The sequence below is a fragment of the Balaenoptera borealis genome, assembly GCF_965194805.1.
Source record: "Balaenoptera borealis genome assembly, chromosome: 3".
Classification (NCBI taxonomy): Eukaryota; Metazoa; Chordata; class Mammalia; order Artiodactyla; family Balaenopteridae; genus Balaenoptera; species Balaenoptera borealis.
In genome coordinates, this window is record NC_138866.1 from 115,936 (window position 1) to 141,465 (window position 25,530).

Consider the following 25,530-nt stretch of genomic DNA (forward strand, 5'->3'; position numbering starts at 1 on the left):
GCTGCTCACGCACCTCATCGGAAACTTTAAATCTCCGCAGCAGGGCCACGACTTTCTGCTTGAAGTTCTGTTGCTGCAAGACAAGCAGGACGGCATCAGAACCCTTGGAGCCGCTTCCCGGAGGATACAGTGGGGCCGGCACAGGGCTGCACCGCGAGGGCGGCCTCAGCAGGCGGGGGGCGCAGCTCAGACACGCGGCAACACCTGTGAACTTGGACACGGCTGCTGGCACTTTAACAACAGTAAGCGTTTTCACAAGCATCTGAAACCACAGCTGTGGACAGACTTAGAAATGGACCCAGAGAGAAGCTGCCAGCCTCAGAGCCGGCGACGGGGAGCCGCAGGGAGGGTGTGTCCATGGTTGTTCCAGAAGCCTCTGTGCCAGTGAGGCCCCCGCCCTCCCTCCTCGGGACCTAGGGCGCGGTCAGGGCGCGCCGGAGCCTGAGCCCATCTGCTCCTGGTGCTGCCCTGGCCACTGGCCTCCGACCGAGGCCACCCAAAAGGAGGCCCACGCCCCCTCCACAGAAGTTGGGCATCGGGTCCTGGACCTGAGGCTCAAACAGGTACTGTCACAGCAGCGTGCGGGCCTCCACACCCGGTATACGGGGACCAGCCCACGGTCTCCCAGCATGGCCGGGGGGGAAGTGGTCTCTGGGGCTGGGCTGGGCCATCAGCACCGGGGCCTCCCGGGTTTCCCTTCGAGCCGGCCTGGCCTGGGGCCACAGGGCAGAGTAGCTTGGCACTGTGCGCTCGCCCAGGGGCTCTGGCACCAGCGGTGGACGTTCCATGATGGGCAGAGATGGTGGGGGGGGCTGGCCTCACACTGGGCGTGTCTGGGCCAAGCGGCAGGGGGCCGGCCCTCGGCTCTGCTCGGAGAGTGGCCTTGCCCGCTGTCCTCTGGGCTGTAGGCCACAGCCCCCCTCCCAGGGCAAGGCCGTGGCATGGGGTCTCCCCACCTTCACGCTGTATTTGGGGAAGAGACTGGGCCTCTGAAGAAGCCACAGGGTTGGGCTCAGGGGACAGCATGTGTGCCCATGCGATCCCAGGGCAGGCCGCCTCACGTCCTGACCCGCCCCTCCCGAGGGCTCCACCCGGCCCCCACCCCCTGCCCTTCCCCAGTGTTAGTAAAACCAGTTTCCACCGACCCTGGTCATGGACGTCGTTCTTACTATCGATCGCCGTTGCTTCTTGGGCTTCCCCACGTCGAAGTCATCCTCGTCCAAATCCTGCAGAGACACGTGGCACCTGGGGCCAGGCTGCCCTCAGTACCTGTGGGACCCCGCCCCTGCCTGCTCTGCGCCTGGCCCGGGGCCTACCCACGTGGATGGGGGGCCTCCCCGGGCGGCCTGGGGAGGGGACTAGTCCCCTGGGCGTCCCAGAGCATCTGCTGACACCCTCCAGCCCGGGGACGGGGACCAGGCTCCCAGCCCCCTGTGCCCCCTGCTACCCTGGCAACAGCGGCTCTGGAGGGGCCTGGGCCCGTCCACGGGGGGCTGCGCAGCTGCTGGGGGTCTTGGCAGGAGCCGGGCGCCCCGCGTTACCTGCCCCTGCGCGGCGTCGTCGCTGGCCTCCTGCTCGGAGGAGAAGCTCTCGTCCTCCTCCTCGGAGTAGTTATCTGCGGGGGGAGCAGACGGGGGGGGGGCACCGCGACGTTCCGGCCGGCGCCCCAGTGACAGCCCCCCGCCCCCGGCGCGCAGCGGAGCCACGGGACATGGCCCCGCACGCGGCAGGCGGACAGTCGAGGGGGGAGGGGCCGCGCTTTGTAGCCCCAACGTGCCTCCACCCCCCACCGTGGCCCCCAGCCCTTCTGCCCGTCACGGGGTTCAAACTGGATCTCCTGCTCGACTAGGTCCCCACGGTGGCCCACCCTCGCCTCAGGGGAGACGTGACCCCAACTGCGACGGAGGTGACAGCCCACACCACGACCGTGCCAGACCCTGGAAGGCACCATGGTCGACCCCGTGACCTGCTTCCTGACCGTGTCCCAGTGTGAAGGCAGGGCTGACACGCCCACAGCCCAGAGAGTAGCTGCAGACCCTCACATCCCCTCCCCAGCCTCTCAAACCCACGGGCCAGTGGCCAGGAGGCGGCATCCGTGACGAAAACGCTGCCGGCAGCTGCACTCACCGGTGGACTTGGCCTTGGGGCCGGCCTGCATGCTGCTGTCCTCGTGGTCGATGGGCTGGCTGGACAGGGAGAAGATCCAGATCTCGGCCACCTTGACCGCGGCCTCCTTGATGTTGCTGCAAAGGCTCAGCGCCTGGCCGCCCTCGGAGGGGTGCTGCATCACCTGTGGGCGGGGCACACGTCACCAGCTTCACCCCGCGGGGGGCATGCGCTGGGGGTCGGGTGGGCTTTCCTCTGGTGGTGACAACAGGGGATGCACTCAGCAGGGCAAGCACGGTGGCCGGGGGCGGTGCAGGAGGACACGAGGACAGGGGGCCGGCGGACGGGCCACGAGAGGAGACACGGGAGCAGGGTGGACGGGCTGGGAGGGAGCACACGGGGCCAGGCTGGGAGGTCAGCCAGGCCCAGCCCCTGAGGGCTGGAGGCCATCACGGAGGAGGGTCGGCGGCAGCGAGCAGCGTGTGAAGCCACGCAGGGGCCAGTCCAGACACAGCCACCGACCCTCCGGACTCAACCCCAGGAACCCGTGTCCCTGGGGGACCAAGGAGGACCGGGCCCCCAGTGCAAGCCAGGGCTCTGGTGCCGCGGAGCTGACATGCACCAGGTTTGGCCCACTAGGATGATGAGGCCTTGCGGCCGTTCTGATCATGAGAGAATCAAATAAACTGGGGAGAGCGGCAGAGCCCCCCCCGCGTCCCCCTGCCCGGCGCCGGCCTGAGCCCCGCGCTGGTCCCAGACACCCAAGCCATTCACCTTGATGGGGTCTCGTCATGACAACCCAGCGAATGCGTGCCTCTGCGTTTTAGAAGCTGCCTTTTGGGTCATTTGATCACATCTAGATGCTGGGGTTTTATGGACCAGATTCTTTTTTAATTTGGGGGGGCTTGGTTGGGGGGGCCAACTCCTTAGTCAAGTAAGAAAATAAGAATTTTGGGAAAAGTAACATCGCCTATCACCATCAGTGAAAAAGCCAAGTTAAAAAGGTGAGCCGGCAGCCCCTCTGACCCACCAGAGCACGTGTCCACCCACGCCAGGGAGCCCCCGTCCCGCTGGGCAGGACGTCCAGGGGGACAGCGTGGGGCAAGGGCGCCTGGAGGGATGCCCGCCCGGGGGGGCACAGGAGGGAGGTCTGGCCGCCACCCAGCCTCCCTCACCTCGGCCATGTTGATGGAGCCAGCCGCCAGCGTTTTGTAGCCCAGGATCGTCCGGTTCTTGTACCGCTTTCTTCGCTGCAACATGATCTGAAGCTTGTTGCCTTCTCTTTTCAAGAAGTGGGGGTACTGTGGGAGAAGGACGGGGTGTCACAGCGATGACGGCAGCCACGCCCACCGACACCCACGAGGTTTCACGCACCCAAGCCCCAGGGCTCCCTCCCTGCTGGTCATCAAGGGCCTCGGTCACCAGGAACAGCCCCTGGCGGCAGATGTGTGCCACATGGCCAGGCCCTCGGGAGGGGCCCGCGCATCTGTGGACACGCGGTAACTGCTCAGCGGTGCTTCCGCCTGGCGGTCCAGGGGGCCGTGCCCACCCAGCACTCCCGGTCCAGGCCGCCTCGCCTGCTCGTGGGACCGCAGGGCCTTTACACACTGCAGAGCTCGTGTGCACACAGCAGACGTGCACGTTTCCTCAAGGTTCACAAATAAAAACCTCCTTTAAAAGCTGGGGCACGATGGGGCTGCCCTCCACCTTGACTGCGGTGGTGGTTACATACCTGTGCACCACGAAGCCGTAAACTTAAAAACAGTGAACTGTACATTTTGGAAATTATACTCAGTAAACCTGACTCCCGGGGAATTCTCTAGTGGTCCAGTGGTTAAGACCCCCGCCTTCCACTGCAGGGGGTGTGGGTTTGGCCGGGGAACTAAGATCCCACATGCCTCGGGGCATGGCCAAAAAATAAAAATAATAAAAAAACCCAAAAGCTGCTGTGGGTCTGGGCTCCGGCAGAGCCAGGCACGGCCGGGTGAGGTGGTCTTGGGGGAGGGCAGAGGCGGACTGCCAGGGTTCTCACAGACTCGCTAAAGCACGGCCCCGTCTTCTACACTTACAGGGAGAATGGAGAAGCTTAATGTATCGGAAAAGCACTGATACTAAATACAGCAAGTGTATTCAGCCAGAACTACATCCACTGAATTTAAATAATGCAGATCTTAATTATGCAAAGAGAAGCGGAGGGATGAGGAGCCTGGGGGGCGGGGGAGGGCTGACCTACTCACACCCCCCACCCCCCATTCCCCACCTGGGGGGCCCTCTGTTTCACACGGTGGGGGGGTCCGGGTCTAAACAGCCCACATTCACCGCCAGCACACCCCAAAATAATACTCCCGAGGGGTTTGAACTTGCAACACCGAGTTTCCATAGGTTCCTCCCCATTCTTCCTTTTCTTTTTTTAAACAATGTTGTTTTTTTGAGTGGCTTCCCTCAGCCCCCGCTCCCCCATCTTTTCTAAACACAGGAATGAGGTGACCTAAACCGATCATCTGAGTTTTGGCCTCACTACGTTCTCTTCCTCATGGGAATGCGATGAGAGACTCGACCTAATAAGCAAGCACATTTCTAACCTTGGAGAGTGAGCCCTGTGGGAGAGGGGACCTCTGTGGCCACAGGGGCTGCGGGAAGGGTGAGGGTGGGGGGTCCCCCTGGAGGCCCACCTGCAGGGAGAACGTCAGCGCCAGGTCAGTCTCCACTTGTCCACTGGGGGGCAGCACGATCTCGTGGGACCGCAGGATCCGCTTGGAGCCCTGGGACAGAACAAGACACCTCCTAGTTCAGAAGAAGGCATCTTAAAATGAAACAGCAAAGGTGTCGGCTTGTCAGGTCTCTTCAGACTGTCGGGCAAAGACCCGCAGATGGCGGGGGTGAGGCCTGAGCGCGTGTGACTCCCAAAGGCCCCGCGGGGAGATTTATCCGGAGCCTTAAAAGAGCCCATATCCTCTGACCCCCAAGTCCTCCTCTAGAAGTCTGTGCTAAGCCGTGAGAGAGGAGATTGAGAACAGTCGCTGCCAAATTTCATGCAGCTGCGGGACGGAGATGCAGGTGCACAGGCAGGTGTGCGAGAAGCCACACGCTCCCGGGAAAGCAGGACGGGGAGGGGTGACGCCCCCTCCCCACTGAGAGCAGAATAACTAAAGCCCAGCGGCACCGTCACGAGGACAGAGAGAGCAGTACAAGCCTAGAACCACATTCAGAAAACACACAGACTCATGTAAAAACAAACCTAGTGTGTAATAAGGAGCCTTCAGGTCGGCAAGAAAAGCTAATCACTAAATGGCTGAGATACACGGGTGGTGAATCATCTGTATAAAAGACACAGGTCCCGGGGGCTTCCTGGTGGCGCAGTGGTTAAGAATCCGCCTGCCGATGCAGGGGACACGGGTTCAAGCCCTGGTCCGGGAAGATCCCGCATGCCTCGGAGCAACTAAGCCCGTGCGCCACAACTGCTGAAGCCTGCGTGCCTAGAGCCCGTGCTCCGCAACAAGAGAAGCCACCGCAATGAGAAGCCCGCGCACCGTAACGAAGAGTAGCCCCCGCTCACCGCAACTAGAGAAAGCCCGCACGCAACAACAAAGACCCAACACGGCCAAAAATAAATAAATAAATAAATTAATTAATTAATAAAATAATTAAAAAACAAACCAAAAAACCCCCACAGGTTCCAACCTCAAACCTTGTACCAAAATAAGTTCCAAATGGATTAAAGATGCTCATGATAGTATTGTTTTAAAAATAGCTCTCCCAACATGGACGAGCCTTGGAGATGTTACACTAAGAGCAGGAAGGCAGACACAGCAGGGCAAACCCCGTGAGCCCACGTCCAGGGGGCACCATGAGGAGCCAGATTCACAGAGTCAGGCAGGAGAGCAGAGGTTACCATGCGGCTGACGAGGCCAGGGGTGGCCTCGGGAGCTCCCAAGGCGTCTCACCAAGATGAGGGGTGCAGAGAAATGGGTGGGAGTGGGGTGTGGGTTCAGGACAAAGACGTGAGCAGCACAGACGTGTGAGCTGGCGGGAGTGACGGGGAGGGGGCTTGGGCGCCAGTGTGGGGTGGCCGAGCGGCTGAGAAGAAGTCTTGCTGGAGACACTGCCCTCTGGATGCACGAGGCGGTGGTGCCGAGGCCGCGCTGCCTGCAGCTACTCCCAGCATGCAGTGTGCCGAGGGGGCCCCTCCTGCCACTCCGCCCCCACCCCTAGCTCTCCCGGGGGCAGGCACCCCGTGTGGGGTCTCGTGCTCTCCCCACCCCCTGGCCCATTCCCCTTTGTCCCTCACAGCCGTTTCCCCCCAGTTTCCTGCACATCTGATCCCACTCAGGTCAGGACCTGAACCGATGGGCCCGTGCCCGGGGAAGGAGGATCCAGGCGCAGACGGGGCGAGGGGGCAGCAGTGAACACATGTATGGAGACTCGGGTCAGCGAGGGAGGCCAGCTCGTCTGCTTCCTCTGGGAGTCAGGACACAGGAGCCTGGGGGCGGGGGGCAGCTGAGGAGCCAGGAGCAGGTGTGAAAGGCAGGTGACCCAGGCAGGAGAGGATGCCCCAAGAGAAGCAGGCAAGGAGCTGAGTGCCTGCCAACTGGGGGTGGGGGGGGCCCGGTGATGGGGGCACTCGGGTGAGCTGGAGGAACGGGGTGGCTCCAAGGGGCCTGGGACCCTGATCAGAGGCTGAGTGCTCGATAATGACGGGGTCCAGGGCAGGACCACAGAGACGGGCAGCTGGAGGAACGGGGCCAGAGTGCAGGGGGTCCCGTCGTGTCAGAGGTCAACAGTGCCGGTTTCAGAGGCCAGGGATGGGTAAACCACCTTGTTCTGAGGACCCGGAGCGCAATCGACCCCTCCCGAGCCAGGAGGCCCAGAGCACCGCCGCTGCTGCCCGCAGGCCGGCGGGGCTGCTTCTCGTGTGGGCACCTTCCCACGTCCCAGGCGTGCGGCCGGGCACGGCCTGCTTCACGCTGAGAGCAGCAGCACCTTCGGTGGGGAAAAGCGTTTCTTCGGGTCTTTGTTCAACAATGTACTGCTCTTCTGGTGACGGCAAATGACCGGGAAGGGCGGGCCTCACGCCTGCCGGGCTCCAACCTGAGCTCCCAGTTTGGAGGAGAGCCTGGCGCCGAGACCCACGAGCTGCTCCTGGAGGTCCAGCCAGGAAGCCCTGGTGAGCCTCATCAGGAGCCGCAGGCCAGGTCCCGAGCACGCACGCCAGCCGCGAGCCTGGGCTCCAGCAGCCTGGGGCTGGGGGAGAAGCAGGGCCTCCGCCCTGCGTGCTGCCGACGGTCTGGGGGTCCTAACAGGACAGGCCTCCGTACCCACTGGGCCCCAGCCAAGGGGCCGAACCCAGGACATCCCCACTTCCAGGAGCTGCCACACAAAGCCACGCGTGAGCAGTGCTGGGGGAGGGAGGGCCCTGCCGAGGTGGGCCCGACACACGGCCACAGCCGCGGGGGACGGCTGCAAAGGGCTGCGCGAGGTATAGCCCAGGCCCGAGACCCACGTCCCACTTCCGGGGCCACCAAAAGGTCAAGGCAGCTCGCGCGGCTAACGGGGCCCTCCTCCAGGGCTGCTGGGGAAGGGGGCGCTGAGTGCTGGGGCAGCTGGGTCCCCCTGAAACACCGACACTTGTTCAAAGGCAGAAAGAAGGACCTGTGAGGCCCAAGGGACACGGAGTATTATGGCCTGGGAGCGAGAGCTGAGCACAGCCAGGCTGGGCCCGGGTGGAGGGCTGGCGGGCGAGGGGCACGCAGTGCCGGGGGGCGAGCGGGGAGCAGGGAGGGTCTGTCCCAGCTTCTGCACGGGGCCCATCTGCAGGTGAGCTCAGCACACTTGCGTTCCCCCGCACCCGGGGACCCTGGTGGCCTGCGCTTTGCTGTGCCCGGGAGGGCGGGGCCTCCTGCACAGGCAAGGGTCCAGCTGCTGGTGCGGCTGTGCCCCTCTCGTCTCCTGGGCAACACAAGGCACCCTCATGGCCCCAGGTCAGTGACACAGGCAGACGCTCACCTGCATCTTGACAGCAATCACCACCGAGATGAGCTCCTTCTCCAGCTCCTTGAAGACCACCAGCTTCTTCAAGGTCAGGCTGCACAACCTGCAAAGGGCACAGACGGGCTCAGCAGTGACCGTGCACTCCGACGCCTTCTCATGTTCCAGGAAGGCCCCAAACCGCAGCAGCCCCAGCCTCAGCTGGACTGCGGGCTCTCTGACCCCAGCACCTCGGTCACTCATGGAGACTGGCCCTCACGTCTCCCAGGAGCCCTTGCCCAGGCCCAGCCAGACTGGGAGCCACCCTCGGGGTCCCTGCACGTAGGGGGCACCCATCAGCACCCCCAGGCTGTTGGACCAAGCGCCCCTCCGCAGAGGGTCTCCCTCTGGTGAAGGTGGCCTGGGTGGGTCCACGGGCGGGCAGACAGGAAACCTGAGACCACAAACCCCAGAAGCCCCCAGGGACCAGGGTACCAGCGCTTGGGAATCCCACTCCCAGCTGCCAGAGCACAGGCCTCCCAGGGACCCTGCCCTCAGGGTCCACTCGAGGCCCCGCCCCCCCTCCTCTCCAGGGTCCTGCCCACTCACATGGCCCCATCCATCCCACAGGCCGCACCCACCCCAGCTGGGCTTCACCGCAGCCTGTCACCCTGGAGACTGTCATCTGCCCTCCACTGAGCCCAGAGGGGCCAGGAGACAGACATCAGGGCTTCCCCAGGCAGGGGATGCCCCTTATTTGACCACTGCAGGTTGGAGAGAGACACAGTACGTCCCTGATAGTCCCTGACACACAGCAGTGAAGCAGGGGAGCCCAGCAGGACCCCTCTCATGGCGGGGCCACTCTCACAGCTCAGCCCCTCTACCATGGGGGCTGCTCTGATTCTGCAGGGCCAGGGAAAAAGCTAGAGAAGGAGACGGATGAAAGCAGTTAACGTTCACCAGGACAGACCACATCCTGGGCCATAAAACAATGCTTCACACGCACACACTAAAAGAACCGAATCACATAAAGTATGTTCTCTGATGAAAATGGAGTTAGCTAGAAATCAGCAATAGAAGGACAGCTGGCAAACACCAGCTACTTGGGAAATTCAACCGCACACCGCTAAATCACCAACAGGACAAAGAGGAAACCCGGAAGGACATTAGACGTATTTTGTGTGGAATGAAAGTGAAAAACAACATGTCAAGAATTGTGGAATGCAGCTAAAGCAGTACTGAGAGGAGAATTCACAGCATTAAATGCTTACATTAGAAAAGAAAGACATTCTCAACTATACAATCTAGGCTTTACCTTAAGACACCAGGAAAAGAGCAAATTAAACCCAAAGTGAGAAGGCAGGAAATGAGGATACAAGCAGAACAATGAAATTGAAGACAAAGAAACAATTAGAAAAAATAAAACCAAAATCTGGTTCTTTGGGAAGAGTAATACAATTGACAAAAACTCCAGCCACACAAAGGGAAAAAAAGAGAGAGAAGGCAAAAATGACCCATATCAGGAATCAGAGAAGGAGCATCACTACAGAGCTCACCGACATGGAACAGCATGATGAGGGGTACTACAGATAACTCAATGCACACAAATCTGAGAATTGAGGTTACATGTACCAAATCCCTGAAAGCTACAAACTGCCCAAACTCACCAGGACGAACAACAGCCTGATCTATTAAAGAAGCTGAATTAATAGTTAAACACTCCTGAAAAAGAAAACTCCAGGTGAGTTTAACCAGATATTAAAAGAAGAAATAACACCAATTCTACAAAATATCTTCCAGAAAACAGAAGAGGAAAGAATACTTCTCAAATCATCTTATGAGGTTAGCAAACACCCTGATACCAGCACCAACATCAGACAAAAACAGTACAAAAAAGGAAACTACAGACCAGTATTCCTTTCTGAACACACATGTAAAAATCTTCAACAAAATATTAGCAAACTGAATACAGACATATATAAAAGGAACAACGGATAATACACCATAACCAAAGGGGGTTTGTTCCAGGAATGCAAGGTTGGTTCAACATTTGAAATCAATGTGATACACATCAACAGAGTAAATACGAAAAACCATAAAATCTCAATCAATTCAGAAAAACTTCTGACAAATTCGATATCCATTCATGATTAAAAACTCTCAGAGAATGAAGAATAGATGGGAATCCCCTCAACCTGATAAAGAGCACGTCCAAAGGTCCAAAGGTGAGAGAGAGAATACTGTCCCCTAAGATCAGGAACAAGGCAAAGCCGCACCCTTTCACCCCTGCAATTCAGTGGGCACTGAAGGCCCGCCCAGGGAAAGAGGGCAAGAGAAGGAAACAAAAGGCAGGATAGGAAAGGACAGAATAAAGCTCTTCTTATGTGCAGACAACACAATCATTATGTAGAACGTCCCAAGGAATGTAGGAGAATGTGAAAACGAGCTCCAAGAACTAATGAGCTTAGCAAGATTGAACGACATCAGTTCAACATATGAAAGGCAACCACGTTTCTATATACCAGTAATGAACAACTGAAGTCAGTGTTTAAAAAACCTTCCATTTACAAAAAAGAAATACCTAAATCTCATAAAATAAATGCACAATCTGCATGCTAGAAACTCCCCACTGCTGTCACAAGGAATCAAAGAAGATGTGCCAGGCTCATGGACATTAATTCTCCCCAAACTAGATCTACAGATTTAATGCAATTCCAATGAAATCCCAGCAAGACTTTTTTGTAGTTATTAGTAAGCTGACTTTTAAATTTATATGGAAAGGCGAAGGAACTAGAATAATCATAATAATTTAGGAAAAAAGCAAAAATAAACAAATGGTACCTAATTAAACTTAAAAGCTTTTGCACAGCAAAGGAAACCACTGACAAAACAAAAAGACAATCTACGGAATGGGAGAAACGATTTGCAAATGATACGACCAATAAGGGGTTAATATCCAAAATATATAAACAGCTCATACCACTTAATATTGAAAAAACAACCAACCTGATTAAAAAATGAGCAGAAGACCTGAATAGATATTTTTCCAAAGAATACATACAGATGGCCAAAAGACACATGAAAAGATGTTCAACATCACTAATCATCAGGGAAATGCAAATCTAAACCACAATGAGGTATCATCTCACACCCGTCATAATGGCTATCATCAAAAAGTCTACAGATAACAAATGCTGGAGGATGTGGAGAAAAGGGAACCCTTGTACACTGTTAGTGGGAATGTACATTGGTGAAGCCACTAAGGAAAACAGTATGGAGGTTCCTCAAAAAACTAAAAACAGAGTTACCAAATAACCCAGCAATTCCACTCCTGGGCATGTATCGGTTAGAGACAAAAATACTAATTTGAAAAGATACGTGCACCCCAATGTTCACAGCAGCACTGTTTACAATTGCCAAGGCATGGAAGCAATCTAGGTGTCTGTCCAGAGATGAAAGGATAAAGAAGACGTGGTATGTATGTATGTATATGTGTGTGTACATATATATGTGCATATATATATGTGCATATATATATACATATATATGTATATAATAGAATATTACTCAGCCATAAAAAAGAATGAAATTCTTCCATTTACAACATGGGTGGACCTAGAAATAAGTCAGGCAGAGAAAGACAAAATACTCTATCACTTATATGTGGAATCTAAAAAATAAAATAAATGAATGCATATAACAGAAACAGACTCAAATATAGAGAACTAGTGGTTACCAGTGGGGAGAGGGAAGGCGGGAGGGGAGAGATAGGTATAGGGGAATGAGGTACAAACTCCCATGTATAAAATAAATAAGCTACAAGGATGTATTGTACAGCACAGAGAATATAGCCACTACTTACAGTCACTTTAAAGGGAGTATAATCTGTGAAACTATTGCGTCACTATGCCGAAACTAATATAATATTGTAAATCAACTACACTTCAATAGAAAAAAATAATGACTTTGAAAAAGGAGAACAAAGTAAGCTGGGCACCTCTCACTGACATCTAGACTTGCTATAAACCAACAGTCATCAAGACAGAGTGCTGTTGACAAAGGAAAGGCGTATAAATTAATAGAATAGAAAAAGAAAGTCCGATAAATTGGATGTCATCAAAATTTAAAACTCTGCTCTGCGAAAAACACTATTAAGAAAATGAGAAGACAAGCTAAGAGTGGGAGAAAATATTTGCAAATCACATATTCAACAAAGGATTTTATCCAGAGCATATAAAGAACTCTCAAATCTCAATAATATGAAAATAAACAACCCAATAAAAACGGGCAAAAGATTTCAACAGACTCTTCACCAAAAAAGTCATATGGACAATAAATAAGCACATGGAAAGATGCTCTACGTTATTAGCTATTAGGGAAATGCAAATTAAAGCCAGAGCTAGATACCACACACCTATTACAAAGGCGGAAACAAGATCCAAAGGCCCAGTGCTGGCGAGCCGGCGGAGGGGGGGCCGTGACCCCGCAGGTTCAGCATCAGCTCCCAGGACCCCCAACCCCACTCCTGGGAATCCACCCAAAGACTCGGACACGAACATGCACAGCAGCTGAGTTCACATTCGCCACAAACTGGAAACCCAGACATCCCTCAAAGCCACCAGGCCATCCACACCAGAGAGTGCTGCTGGGGGACCGGAGGACCGAGCCCCGCCACGTGCACACGCATGCAGGGGCGCACACGCACGCTGCAGGAGAGAAGCCAGAGTCCAGAGGTCGCGCCCTGCATCTTCGCCCACCTATGTACCTTCTGGGAGAGGCAGTGGAGGGCACAGGGCGGAGAGTGGAGCAGGGGTCCCAAGGTCTGGTCTTGGGTGTCCTGCCCTGCCTGAGGGGTGACAGGGCTCAGAGCTGCACACAGAAAAGCAGGCAGGGTTGAATTTTACTGCATATACGGTTTTTTGTTTTTTAATTAATTAATTTTATTTGTTATTTATTTTTGGTTGCATCGGGTCTTTGTTGCTGCACGCGGGCTTTCTCTAGTTGCAGCGAGCGGAGGCTACTCTTTGTTGCGGAGCACGGGCTCAAGGCACGCAGGCTTCAGTAGTTGTGGCACACGGGCTCAGTAGTTGTGGCTCACGGGCTCTAGAGTGCAGGCTCAGTAGTTGTGGCACACGGGCTTAGCTGCCCTGTGGCATGTGGGATCTTCCCGGACCAGGGCTCGAACCCGTGTCCCCTGCATTGGCAGGCAGACTCTCAACCACTGCGCCACCAGGGAAGTACCTGCATGTACGTTTTTAAAGTACCTTTTGAAAAGTTAGAAGAACCTAGAAGATCTAAAGGATATATCAACCAACTGCAAAACAGGGGCCTTATTTGGATCCTGCTGTGAATCAATTAATCATTAAAAAATACTTCCCAGTCCTTATTTGGGGGTGGGGGGGTCTCAGGGTCTCCATCTCTTATTTTCAGGGCTTTCACAACCCCCGTCTCTAGAAGCTGACGTCCCTCACGACGTGTCTGGCTGGGGAGGGGGTGAGTCCAGCGTTCAGAGTCCACAGCGCAGAGGGGACCATCCAGGAAGAGCCGGATGCCCACGAGGACGTGGCAGTTAAGAAACCGCTCCATGAAGGGCGTGGCTTCCAGCCCGTAAGGAGGGGCCCGTGGGTCTGCAGGGAGCCCGTCTCCACCCCGGACGTACTCACTTCAGAGGCTCATCTCCCAGGTGACTGTGACACCTACAGCCATTTGGGATTTCTTGTGGGGTGTGTGTGTTCTAAGGTATGTTCAAGCTGATGCTATTTGTGCAAACAACACTAAAAAAATCGAAAGGATCACCTGCACCCAGAGACTGAGCCGGATCAACAGAATAAATGCTATTTGGTTTTTATCCAAGGTTGGTTCTGAGAAATAGGCCTGAGGGCAGCCAAGGATGAGATTTACTGCAGAATGCTTGGCCCTCAAGGAAACCATAAACAAATACACTGAGAAGCCCCCACAAACAGTGATTCATCACTAAGCTGGGACCATTATTCCGTCAAACACCCTGCATGGCACTAGGTTCCGCAGTGACACACAAAGAAGCCAAGGGGATCTTACACAGTCCCTATAAAACTCCACCCCATCAGCAGGTGAAAACCCAGTCTTTCCACGGGAGGGGGCCTCGCTCACAGCCAGTGTTCTCTTTCCTCGGACCGTGTCTGCTCCGAGCAGGAGAGAGGAAAGAGCCAAGCTCCACACCTAACCCAGAGAGGCAACATTCTGGTCTGTCTTCTAAAATAGAGAAAAGTTACAAAGAGTGATGCCACAAAACCCGCATACCCACCACCAAGTGCTAACAAATGTTCTCCATGCTAGCTGCAGATCTCTTTAGAGAAATAAGGCACCCATGACCACAGAAACGCACTGTGTGCTCTCCTCACCACCCCCTCCTTCCAAAGGAACCACCATCTGGAGGAGGGGTCTCCTCCCAGGATACTGCCAGCCGTCCCCCAACTCCGGTGTCCCCGTCCTCCCTTGATAACAGGCCTCCCCCATGTTAGCTGGGCACCTGCCTCCTGGCCAGAGACCACAGTCCTGTCTGGGGCAGCTCGGCATGGCCACTGAGCAGCCGGGGCGGCAGAACCCGAGCAGAGGCCACGTGATCATATTCTGGGTGGCAAGCCCTTGCTCACTGCCTTCCCCCTAGATGCAATGGCAGGACCCAGGCAGGCACCTTGGATCCAGAAGTGGAAGCCACACGCTCAGGACGGCAGAGGGCCCAGCCAGCCCTGGACCCCTAACCCTGGGCTGTACAAGAGGCAGGAATCAGCACCTCCAGGTGGCTCTGCCTTTCTGACTCCCTGTCACAGAGACATCGGCTGTGCTCTGGACTGCCAGGCATGTCCCATTTTCACTAAATTTGCATGTACGCGTCAGCGTGCATTGCTCTGTTTCTCAAGTCACATGCTAACACCACCCTGAGTGTGTTATTGCAACTTGCCCTTCCTTCTCTCCCCACCTCTCATTTCTTTTCGAGAGCCATGGGCACGTAACTAGTGTGCACTCCCCACGCCCGCCATGTACTTCCTCTCTGTACGAGCATATGGCTTCTCCATCTCCCCGTGATGGCCGTTCAGGCTGCTCCAGCGATCCAACACTACACGCTCTGGCCCCGTCTTCAAAGGGCTGCGCGGGCACCTTCTGCCCAAGTGGGGTTACTGGGTCAGCTCCACACACTCAGAACCTGTCCGGGGGTTTTGTCAAACCGTTCTCCCAAGCTGTGGGGTTAATGTGCACTCCTGCTGGCCCAGGGGGGTGTTGGTGTCCTGGGCCAGCCGTAACGAATACCAGACAGGGCGGCTTAGACAACAGACATTTGTTTCTCACGGTCTGGAGGCTGGCGGTCCGGGATCGGGGTGCCTGCAGGGCTGGTTTCCTCTGGTCATAAGAGAAGTATGTTTGGGCCTCTCTCCCTGGCTGGCAGACGGCCGCTCCTCACGGCCTCCATGTGGCCTCCACTCTGTGCACGCCCCCCACCCCCACCCCAGCGTCTCTCTGGGCGTCTAGACCTCCTCTTTTTAAGGACGCCAGTCATAGTGGAGAAGGACCTGCCCTAGGGCCTCATTTTAAGCTAATCGCCTCTTTGAATACCTGTCTCCAAATACAGTCACATCCCGACGCACTGGGAGAGTCAGGGAGTCACAGTGTGAACCTGGCGGGGGCGGGACACAATTCAGCCCCTAGCACTCAACCCCCCAAACGAACAGAATCACTAGATTTGGGGGATCTCGCGGTGGTTTTATCTGGTATCGCCCTGACCTCCAGGGAGGTCAACTTCTGTGCAACTTCTCAGGTGCTTGCTGGCCGTGAGCGATTCCACAGCCTGCCGGTACAAAACCTTTGCCCATTATTCTATTGCACTGGCATTTCCTCACTGTCTAGGGATTCTTCATTTATTCTAGGTGTAATCATTGGCCTATGTACATCACATCTATCATCTACGTCCTAGCTGCAGGCTGTCACATGAGTGGGTTTCTAGACAATGTTTATTTAATTAAATGTCTTTTATGATTTATGCCTCTTGGATAATATATTCGTTAATTTCACACCCCTCCTCCCAGTTTTTTTTTTTTTTTCTCTTTTCACTGAGGTCATTAATCTATGTGGAGCTGTTCTGTGTATGGTGTGAGGTAGGGACCTGATTTTATTATTTTCTATATGGATGCCCACCTGCCCCCAACCACTTCTGAAAGAGTACATCCCTTCCTTACGGATGAAGAAGGCTGTTTCTGAAGCGTGCTGCGTTTGTGTGTTTCTGTGTCCTGCTCTATGCCCCACAGGTCAATCTGTCCATACTTCTGACAATTGCATATTGTTTTCATCAGTATAGCTTATTTAAATAAACATGCATCTGCTAAGGTGAACACAAGCATACTTCATTTTTCTTTAAAGTTGCTTGTCTGTTTCATATAAACTTCATAATTTGCTTGCCAAGTTCAATTCCTTCACGGAATTTTATAAAACTGAATTGCAATTAGGGAGAAGTGACATCTTTAGGTCATCACGGAGCCTCAGCACCTCCTTACTCAGGTGTTTTATGTCCTTGAGTCAGTGGTTAGCTGTTTCTCTGGCGAAAGTCATTAATGCCCTTTGGCCAACTGATTCCTAGATAAGCTACTAGCTGCTTTTCTGAATAACACTGTTTTTCTTATTTTCAAATTGAAACGCTGCAGGTGTTTCAACACTATTGATTCTGTGTGTTGATCTTGCATCAGTCAACCTTCCAGGACTGTTACTGGTTCTAACAGCTTGTATGCTCTCTTGTATTGTCCATTTGAACAACAATGCCATCTGCAAATGGCAGTTGTGTTTCTTTCAACCCATTCCTATCTGCTTTTCACGTCTTGTTGCACCGTCCAGTACCTCAAGGATAACAGCAGTTACCTTTCTTCTTGGTTTTAGAGGTAATATTTCTAGTGTTTAAGAATGATATGTGTGTACAGCAGCGAAGTCCAGTAACCTTTCTGCAGTGATGGAAATGTTCTATAGCTGCACTCTCTAATGTGGTAACCAGTAGCCAGCAGTCGAAATATGGCTGGTGCTACTGCAGAAGTGAATTATACATTTTAATGGATAAATGGATTAATCAGTAGCCAAATGTAGGCTAATACATTGGGTAGTGCAGGTCTGTAGATTTTTAGTAGGTGCCCTATAACAGGTTAAAGTTCCTGTTTATTTCTACATCCCTAAGAATGTCTCTTAAATTTCATCAAATGCTTTTTCTGGATAGATCATATGATTTTTCTCTTTCACTCTGAATGTGATAAAGATAATAAATAGTCTAATGTTAAGTAAATCACCCACACACTCTTGAGATAATTCCTATTTCATGAAGTACTTTTGCAATTTTATACCTTGTAGGGATTTTTTTGGGGCTCAACATTTTCTTTAGGATTTTCACATCTACGTCCATGAGGTCAACCCTACCCTTGTGCTGCCTCTGGGAGTTTTGATGACTCTACTGCCCTCATAAAATTGACAGCTTTGCCTCTTTTTAAACATCTTTTCAATCTCTGGAACACGTCATACGAGACAGGGTTTATTTCTTGAACATTTGGTAAAATTCACAAATAAAGCCATCTGGTGCTGTTTGGGGAAGAGAGGAGGCTTTGATGTAATTGGTCTCCACACATTTTCTATTTTACTAAGTCAATTACTAAGTAATTCATATTTTCTCTAGAAAAGCATCATACTTATTTTTCATGTTTATTGACAACGTTGTTTAGTGTTCTTCGACTTTGTCGCTTCGTTCCAAAATTGTTTACATGTGTGCTTTCTCTTTCGATCACTTTTGCCAAAGTTTGCTACATTATTAGTCTTTCCAAGCAGTTGACTTCTGGCTTTTGTTAATATTTCATATTGTTTTCTTATTTCATTAAGCTTGCTCTGTTACCTCCATTCCTCTATTTTTTTCTAAGATTTGCCCTGTTCCTTACATAACTTGAGTTGGAGGGGCCTGTGATTGAAGGCTCAGTCTCTCATTCTCTAACACTTGCACTTGAAGAGGCATCTCAGTGCTCAGAATCGACACCCACGCACGACACCAACGTGGGCTTCTGACGGCACGTGGCGGTACACCATCCTCCTCACAGGGGCAGCCTCCCTGCCACTTCGGGTTCCCTAACCCCAGGCAGGGTGGCCCCAAGCCCCCCACCGAGTGCCCCGGTTTCACAAGCCCCTCACAGACGTGCTTCTGAGGCCCCCCAGCCACCCCCAGGCACCTCCCTGGCTCCGCCCTGGCCCAGGTCCCTCTTCATCCAGATGAATCCCCCCTGGGGATTTCTCCTTCCTTTGTTTGAGCATGAACACACAGCAAAGAACGTTTCTACTCTGTCTTCCCGTGTGTGGTGGCCTCTTCCCAACGCAGCTGCTCTCGCTTTGTGTGAGTGTCGACGGACAGTACGCCCGCCCCTTCCTGCAGCATCTCATTGGATGTCCAGACACAGGTCATCCTCAGCGCGGGGAGGAGCCGCTATGACTGGGGCATCACCTTAAAGATGGGTGTGGAAGACGCCTCTGCCCCCGGGAAGGGAATGCCCCCGCGTGGGTGTGAGAGGGGCCCTGACACACACTTCAGTCCTCAGGGTCTCTGGTTCTTGCTGTGCGGGAAGAGCTGGGCCTACAGGATTGAGGGACCCAGGAGACAACCGCGCACTCGCAAAGCAGAGACGGAGGAGTGCCCGCGAAGCCAGCTGTGAGGGCCAGCAGAGCTGCGGAGCTGCCCACAGCCCAGGGCAACTAGACACCCAGGCTGGGCTGTAATCCGGCTGAAGGCAGCTGTGGCCCCCTCAGAGCCGCCTCCCGCCACCAGGTGGGTCCCAGGAGGTGGGGCCGAGCCCATGCTGCCGGGTCTCTGTCCCTCCGGGTGACACCCGGGGCTGGGGCTTCCGTGTGCTCTCAGGTCAGTGGGCCCCACGGGCCCTGACGGGATGGGGCGCCTGGGCCGCCGCACAGTGCCCGCCCCTGCCCGCAAGGCGGGCAGGCCTCCCGGGGCTGGTCCTCGGCCGGCCAAGGTGTTGGACAGAGTCTGGAGGAAAAGGGAGGTGCCAGCAGGGTGGTGGAGCAAGGAGGGACAGAAGAGGAAGGGAGCGGGGAGATGGCACCCTGGGGGAGCGCTGGTCACGTCCTCTCTGGGGTTGACCTGAAGAGGCAGACTCTTAGGGGGACCTGGCAGCACGGGGTGCTGGGCCTGGGCCCTGGAGGGCAGGGGTCACATCGAACGTGGGGTGAATGGACAGAGGCGCTGGGACAGAAGGCTGGCACAGGGGACGGGGACAGGAAGATGAGCAGAGCAGAGCACCCTGCGAACGGGAGAGCGGGGGCGGCAGGGACCTCCCCCGGGGGCGTCATTCAACAAGGCCCACGTGAGCACGCACTACCTGGGGGCGCAGGGGCACGGGCTCTGCCGTGGGGTCAGGCTATGCTGGGACCCCGAGGTCAGGGAAGGCGTGCTGGGGGGTGAGGAGGAGCCACCGTATCCCGACACCCCTGGATTTTGTGAGTTACGAAACAAGTGACATTTCAGAAAGTTCACGGAAAGCTGGTTTTGCAGATGTTTTTGTACACAGGCCCGCAGGGCGTTCCCACTGACAGGAAGGTCTCACGATTAATGCCCCCCAGGGGCTGGGGGGGGGACCAGTCTGCCCAGCCCCCCCCCCAGTCGCCCCGCAGTGGAGGGAGCTGAGGGTCCCCCAAGGCCCCGCTCCCCGCTGCTGCCCCAGGAAACCTGGCCAGCACCTGTGCCCAGCCCTAGAAAAAAGACCTCAGCCCACCCAGCTTTGGAGCCTGGGTTCCAAGTGGTGGGGGCAGGGCCTCCGGGGCGGGGAGACGAGGCTGCAAAGAGCACAAAGCCCCCGATTCCTCTTTGGGGGACTGACCACCCCCACGTCCCGCGTGGGGGACACGGGAGCCTGCGGCCCTGCTGCCCCGGGGCACTGGGGTCCCAGAGGAGCAGGGCGGCGCCTCCTTTAAACCAAATTCCCCGAGCTTCATTCAGCTGCGGGAGGGGAGGGCAGCGCCAGCTGGCGGGTGGGGACGGGCTCCCTGATGGTGGAACGCCACAGGGTCCCCAGGGCCCCACGTGGGCCAGGAGCGGGGGAAGGGCAGTCCCCACCGGGGGACTCAGCAGGCCTCGGGGTCTGGAGACGGCTCCCCACCTAAGCAGGACCCCAGGCGGGTGGGCCCCGAGCCCCTCCCTGGGTCCCCGCCTGGAGTCCAGCCAGGCAGCGTGAGGGTCAGCGCTGGTGAGCCCCGAGGCGTCCGGCTCTAACTTTTCCCCACCCTGGGAGAGTGTAACTGCTGCAGCCACGTTTGGGGGAACAGTCTGGCAATGCTACCTCGCTCCTTTTCTATTGCAGTAAAATGTATACAACATGAAATTTACCACCTGCAAGGAACCAGTCCAGGGGCATCAGGCACATTCACACGGTTGTGCCACCATCACCACGTCCCGTAACTCTTATCATTTTGTAAAACTGAAACTCTGTCCCCATTCAACACTCACTCCCCGCCTGTCCCCCAGCCCGCGGCCCCACCATCCTACTTCCTGTCTATGAATCCGACTGCTCTAGGGACCTCATACGAGTGGATCACACACGATTTGTCCTTCTGTGACTGGCCCATGTCACTCAGCATGTCCCTCCATGATGCAGCCTGTGTCAGGACCCCTTCGTTTTCAAGGCTGGGTCATCGTTACCGTACGGACTAAGCACATTTGCTTGTCCATACACCCGCCAACGCCCTTGGGCTGCTGCTTCCACGTCTCAGCTCATGTGAATTGTGCTGCTAGAAACACGGCGGGGGTGGGGGGGGTGGGGGGGAAATATCTCTTGGAGACCCTGCTTTCAATTCCCCCAGGATGCTCACACCCAGACGTGGGATTGCTGGGTCTGGGGGCAGTTCTATCCACTGTTTTACACAGAAGATGCACCATTTTACATTCCCACCAACAGTGCACAAGGCTTGGTTTTAACTTCTGATTAAAAACCTTTGCTAAAGGACTTCCCTGGCGGTCCAGTGGTTAAGACTCCACTCTTCCAATGCAGGGGACATGGGTTCCGTTCCTGGTCGGGGAACTAAGATCCCACATGCCACGAGGTGCGGCCAAGAAGAGAAAAACAAAAACAAACAAACGAAAACCTTTGCTAAGAGGGGCTCTTCCTCAACAGGGCTCCCCAACCCTAAGAGGAAAGCAAGGCTGTCTCACCCGACTGCTCCAGGCCCACCAAGAGCGCGGGGGCCGCACAGCGGGACCTCACCCCCTCCCTTGCTCGCTCTCCTCAGGACGGAAGAGGCAGGACCAGTCAGGAAGAAAGACATCTGAGGAGGGGACCGTCCCCGCCTGGGCCCGCCTGCTGCGGAGGGAGGCTCTGCGTGCTCCGGCAGGGCAGCGACCTTCCCGCATGGCCTGCGGAGGGCACCTCTTGGCCGCCCTGTGGACAGAGTGGACAGAGCACAGGGCCAAGGGCAGCAGGAGGACCGGCGGTGGGTGAGGGCTCCTTCCTGCAGGAGCGCCAAGACACCCCTCTCTCCACACGCGGCGCCTGTCACTGTGACACTGGGGCTCCCACGGTATCTCTCCTGCCATCTCTGTGCACCTCTGTTTCTGCTCTGCTCCCCGGGACGGCTGCTCAGCTTGCACTTGGCTCCTGTGCCGAGCCCGTCCGCGTCTGCCGTCTAGCTGGGTGTTCCGGAACGTTCTTTCACCAGAGCCTCCTGTCCCCGCTCCACGGGTGCAGGGCTGCGCTGTCGTTGATGCTTCCTGCTCACCGTCCCTCTGTCGGACCCGGATGCCGGCGTCTGCTCGCATCCAGAGCAGGGACAAGGAGGGCTCCGGGCTCCTCTCTCCGCCCCGGTGTCTGTGCCTCTGTCCTTTGGAGAATCTGAGGTCTGGGCCTGTCCTTGGCTTTCCCTGCAGTGGGCCCGACCCGGTGGTCCTGGGCTCCCCCCGTCCTCCTCCTCCTCCTGGGCCTCCTCCCAGGTCTCTGGCCATTCCTGGTCTCGCTGGCTTCAGAAGGAGGCAGGAGTGCCCGTCTGCATGCCAACCACCATCTTTGCCACCTCTGCTCTTCTTGACATTTTCACTCTAAAATGAAAAGTTCCAGCCCAACGTGCAGTCCTTTCCAAAACACGGCCAGTTCCCTCCTGACTGCCCAGGGGCCGATCCCAGACCCCCGCCCCTGGCTCTACCCACCTCCTGGAAGCCCCTCAGCCTCCTCTCCACCTGACCAGCCCCCCAGGAGGACCCTGCACTGTCCTGTGGCCGCCAGCCGGTGTGGAGGCGCCTTGCGGAAAGAACCCAGTGACTGGCTCTGTCCAGCCTCCGGGAAGGCCCTAGAGACCTCCTGCACTCCCAGCCCAGGGCCCAGCACTTGGGGCCTGGCCCCGCCCTGCTGGCCGGCGCCCCAACATCAGGGAGGTCCGTATCCCACCTCGCCCCACCTCACTCCCCCTCACTGATGGTGCTCAGGTGGGAAGTGTCTGTCCCGGTTCACCACGCATCCCCTTAAGCAGGGCTGAGTTCCGCGAGGATGGGACCAGGGCCGGGGCCTAGGACGGCACCTGGTGCACCCAGGTCCTCGGAGGAAGGGGGCCAGATGTGCCCAACTCAGCGGCTCCCCCAGCTCCGCGAGACACTAACTCTTCCTGAGACCGGAAACGTGGACGTTACCGCAAGCAAACTCAGAGATGGGACAATGGATGTGGGAAAAGAGCCGCGATGCCGACGGCAGACAAAGGACTAATGTCCCAAGTACAAAGGCGCCTACAGAAGAGCAGCAAAAAGACAATCAACCCACAGAAATGTGGGCGACGGCGCAAAGAGGCGACTCACAGGAGTGCAGACCCATAGCCCACAACGCCCTCGGGCTCCAGAGCCTTCCAGGGCCTGCGGGTCACTGCCCGCCGCCTGCCGCCCGCTGCCCTGGCTTTTATGAGGAAAAGTTCGAGCTCCACAGAAAGTTACAGCAAGAGCTCAGCAAACACCCCGCCACCAACAACCAGGGACCCCCTCCCCATGGGCACCTAGGATCGGGGGGCGACCCGGCTGAGAGCAAGCTGGGGCATCAGGACGCCAAGCGCAGGGCCGTCGCCCACAGCGCCCTGTCCTCCCTGCTGTCGGCGGCACGGGCCGAGCGCTATCGCCTGCCTGGCTGGTCTCCTCGGATCTAGAACCGTCCCGGCCCCCCTCCTTAAAACTCTTCCCTACTGTAGTAGAACGCGGACAACGTAAAATCGACCACTTGAACCACGTTCAAGCGTACACACCAGTGGCACGCAGCACCTTCACGACGCTGAGCAGCCGTCACCTCTAACCCCAGGACAGCTCCCTCAGCCCACAGAGGCCCGGCCCGGCGGGTCTCTCCTGGCGGCCCTGCCCGGTCTGACGTTCGGTACAAGGGGGTCACACGTGTGGCTCCTCCGAGGGGCGCCATGTCCAGGACTCACCCACCTGGCAGGTGTCGGGACAGCACTCGGCCCTCTGGGCAGCCGCCGTGAACACGCGTGTGCAAGCGTGGCTCCAGCCCCTGCTCCTCTTCTTCTGAAAGAGTGACGTGCTGGCCACGTGGCGACGTGGCCGGGCCTTCTGAGGGGCTGCACACCGCCGCCCAGAGCGGCCGCCCCGCTGCAGTCCCGCCAGCAGCTCTCAGCTTGGGCGCAGGGCGACCACACGGGCCACGAGGGGCTGGCTGGGCCCAGACCCCAGCACAGCGCGCAGCCCGCGAAGCGCAAGGAGAGCGCCCCCCGGGTTTCCCCGGGCCGGGCTGGCCCCCCGAGGAGGACGCTGGCTCCCCCGTTTTCCTCCCGGCACCCAGGACGTCAGCGGTTAAAACGGGGCCACGTGCGGGGCTGCCTCTGTGGCCCCACATGCGCTGGGTGTTCTGTGGGAGGGAGAACTGAGGGGCCTTTTGTCTCCAGGAGCTGGCCCTGTCTGCACAGTCCTGCGTCTGCCCCGGTGGGAGCGGGGACCCTACGGCGGCAGGTGGCCACGCGGCCCCCGCGCCCGGCCTGCCCCCCGGGACGGGCCGGCCCACACGCGGCACCCTGGGGGCTCAGGCTCCAGGCCCACGCAGCTTGGCCACGGCAGGGCCGCAGGGCGAGGCTGGGGCACCTGGAGGCCTGGAGGGTTCTCCGGGGCAGAGCCTGCTGGGGGCCAAGGGCTCCAGTTCCACCCGCATCCCGAGCGCTGGTCACCTTCCTCCGGCAGCCTGAGGCGGCTGCCAGCTCTCACTGGCCCAGCTCAGCTTTCTCTGGTGATCGAGCCTTATCTGGACATGGCTGCTTCCTGCTAATCAGGAGAGAAGGTCAGAGGTGCCTTCTCAGCTTCCCTGCCAGCGGTGTGGGGCTGGGATGGCCCTGCAGGAAGCAAGGGACAGTCAGGCACCCCAACACCAAGGCCGGGATCCCTGGAAGGGGTCACTGTGAGCCCACCTTCCTGCCCCAGCAGAGGCTAACCTGCGACGGGGGCCAGGGCACGGGGAGGAGGGGGCAGAAGAGCCAGTCCCCCTGAGGTAGTGGTGGGTGTTGAGTCAGAGGCCAGCATGGCCCCACAGTGGACGAGCCGGCCGGTGGGTGGGCCGGGCCGAGCACGGGTGCCCGGTAGAGGCCACATGGGCCCAGGCGCCTGCAGAGAGCACCCTGTGCCCACAACGGGGAGGGCCCCGAGGGGGCTGGGCAGACAACACTGGGACACATGCATAACCTCAACACAGGGCCTGGGACCCAGAGGGCTCCGGCCAGCCGGCCACAAGGCTGTTATACGTGGGAGCCGTCAGCCATCCCAGGACCCGGGCCTGGCCATCAGGACCTCCTTCCTTGGGCCTGCTGGGCTTCTGTCCCCCGCCTCAGTGACCAGAGGCCCCGGGCATGCGGGCACACCTCACTAGCCACTGGAAGGGAGCCCCGCACTGTCCTGGCCGCGAGGGAGATGGGGTCCCCTGGCAGGAAAGAGCCCCTGCCCAGCACTTTCCTGCGGGTGGGGCCCTTCCTCGGCAAGGGGCTTTATTCGGGTGGGACAGCAAGGCCAGCACAGGGAAGCTGGGCGCAGAGGACGGCCGCAGGCCACAAGCACCTCGCTTGGGCCACATGCCCTCCTGCACAGCCTGCCGGCTGGACCGCACCACAGGGGACTTCAGGGACCAAGCAGTGGCCCCGCTCAGCCTTGCTCCAGGCGGGAAGCTGTGGCCCAGGTGACTCACAGCCGGGACAGCAAGGGCCCAGCTGGCCGCAAGCCCTGCGGTCTGCCTGGACAGAGTGAAGGCGACGGCCCTCCTCCTGCTTCTTTGCCAAAATCTACCCATCTCCTGCCCCGCTCCCAACTTCCCATGGGGCGGGGGGGAGGGGGGGAGGGCACACTCGGGGGTGGCCCTGGAAGGAGGTGCCCCGTTCCCCGGCTCCTTTAACATTCAGCTTTCCCAAGGGCTGAGAGAGACCACGCTAGCCTCGCCCCAGCCCGGCCCGTCC

The 25,530-nt window shown here is 57.1% G+C and overlaps 1 protein-coding gene across 5 annotated transcripts in view; it reads right to left on the reverse strand.

The window, feature by feature from the left end:
• PACS2 (phosphofurin acidic cluster sorting protein 2) overlaps nt 1–25,530 on the reverse strand; it is a 64,228-nt gene that overhangs the window by 22,612 nt on the left and 16,086 nt on the right. For 3 of the 5 annotated variants that reach the window (XM_082385770.1, XM_082385772.1, XM_082385774.1), the window contains exons 2-8: nt 8,110–8,197; nt 4,779–4,868; nt 3,282–3,407; nt 2,128–2,290; nt 1,542–1,615; nt 1,146–1,226; nt 14–73 (exon numbers count right to left, since the gene is read on the reverse strand). In XM_082385770.1, the coding sequence (XP_082241896.1) occupies nt 14–73; nt 1,146–1,226; nt 1,542–1,615; nt 2,128–2,290; nt 3,282–3,407; nt 4,779–4,868; nt 8,110–8,197 (682 nt within the window). The remainder of the gene's footprint in view (nt 1–13; nt 74–1,145; nt 1,227–1,541; nt 1,616–2,127; nt 2,291–3,281; nt 3,408–4,778; nt 4,869–8,109; nt 8,198–25,530) is intronic. The other 2 variants (XM_082385771.1, XM_082385773.1) reach the window with 1 other exon arrangement.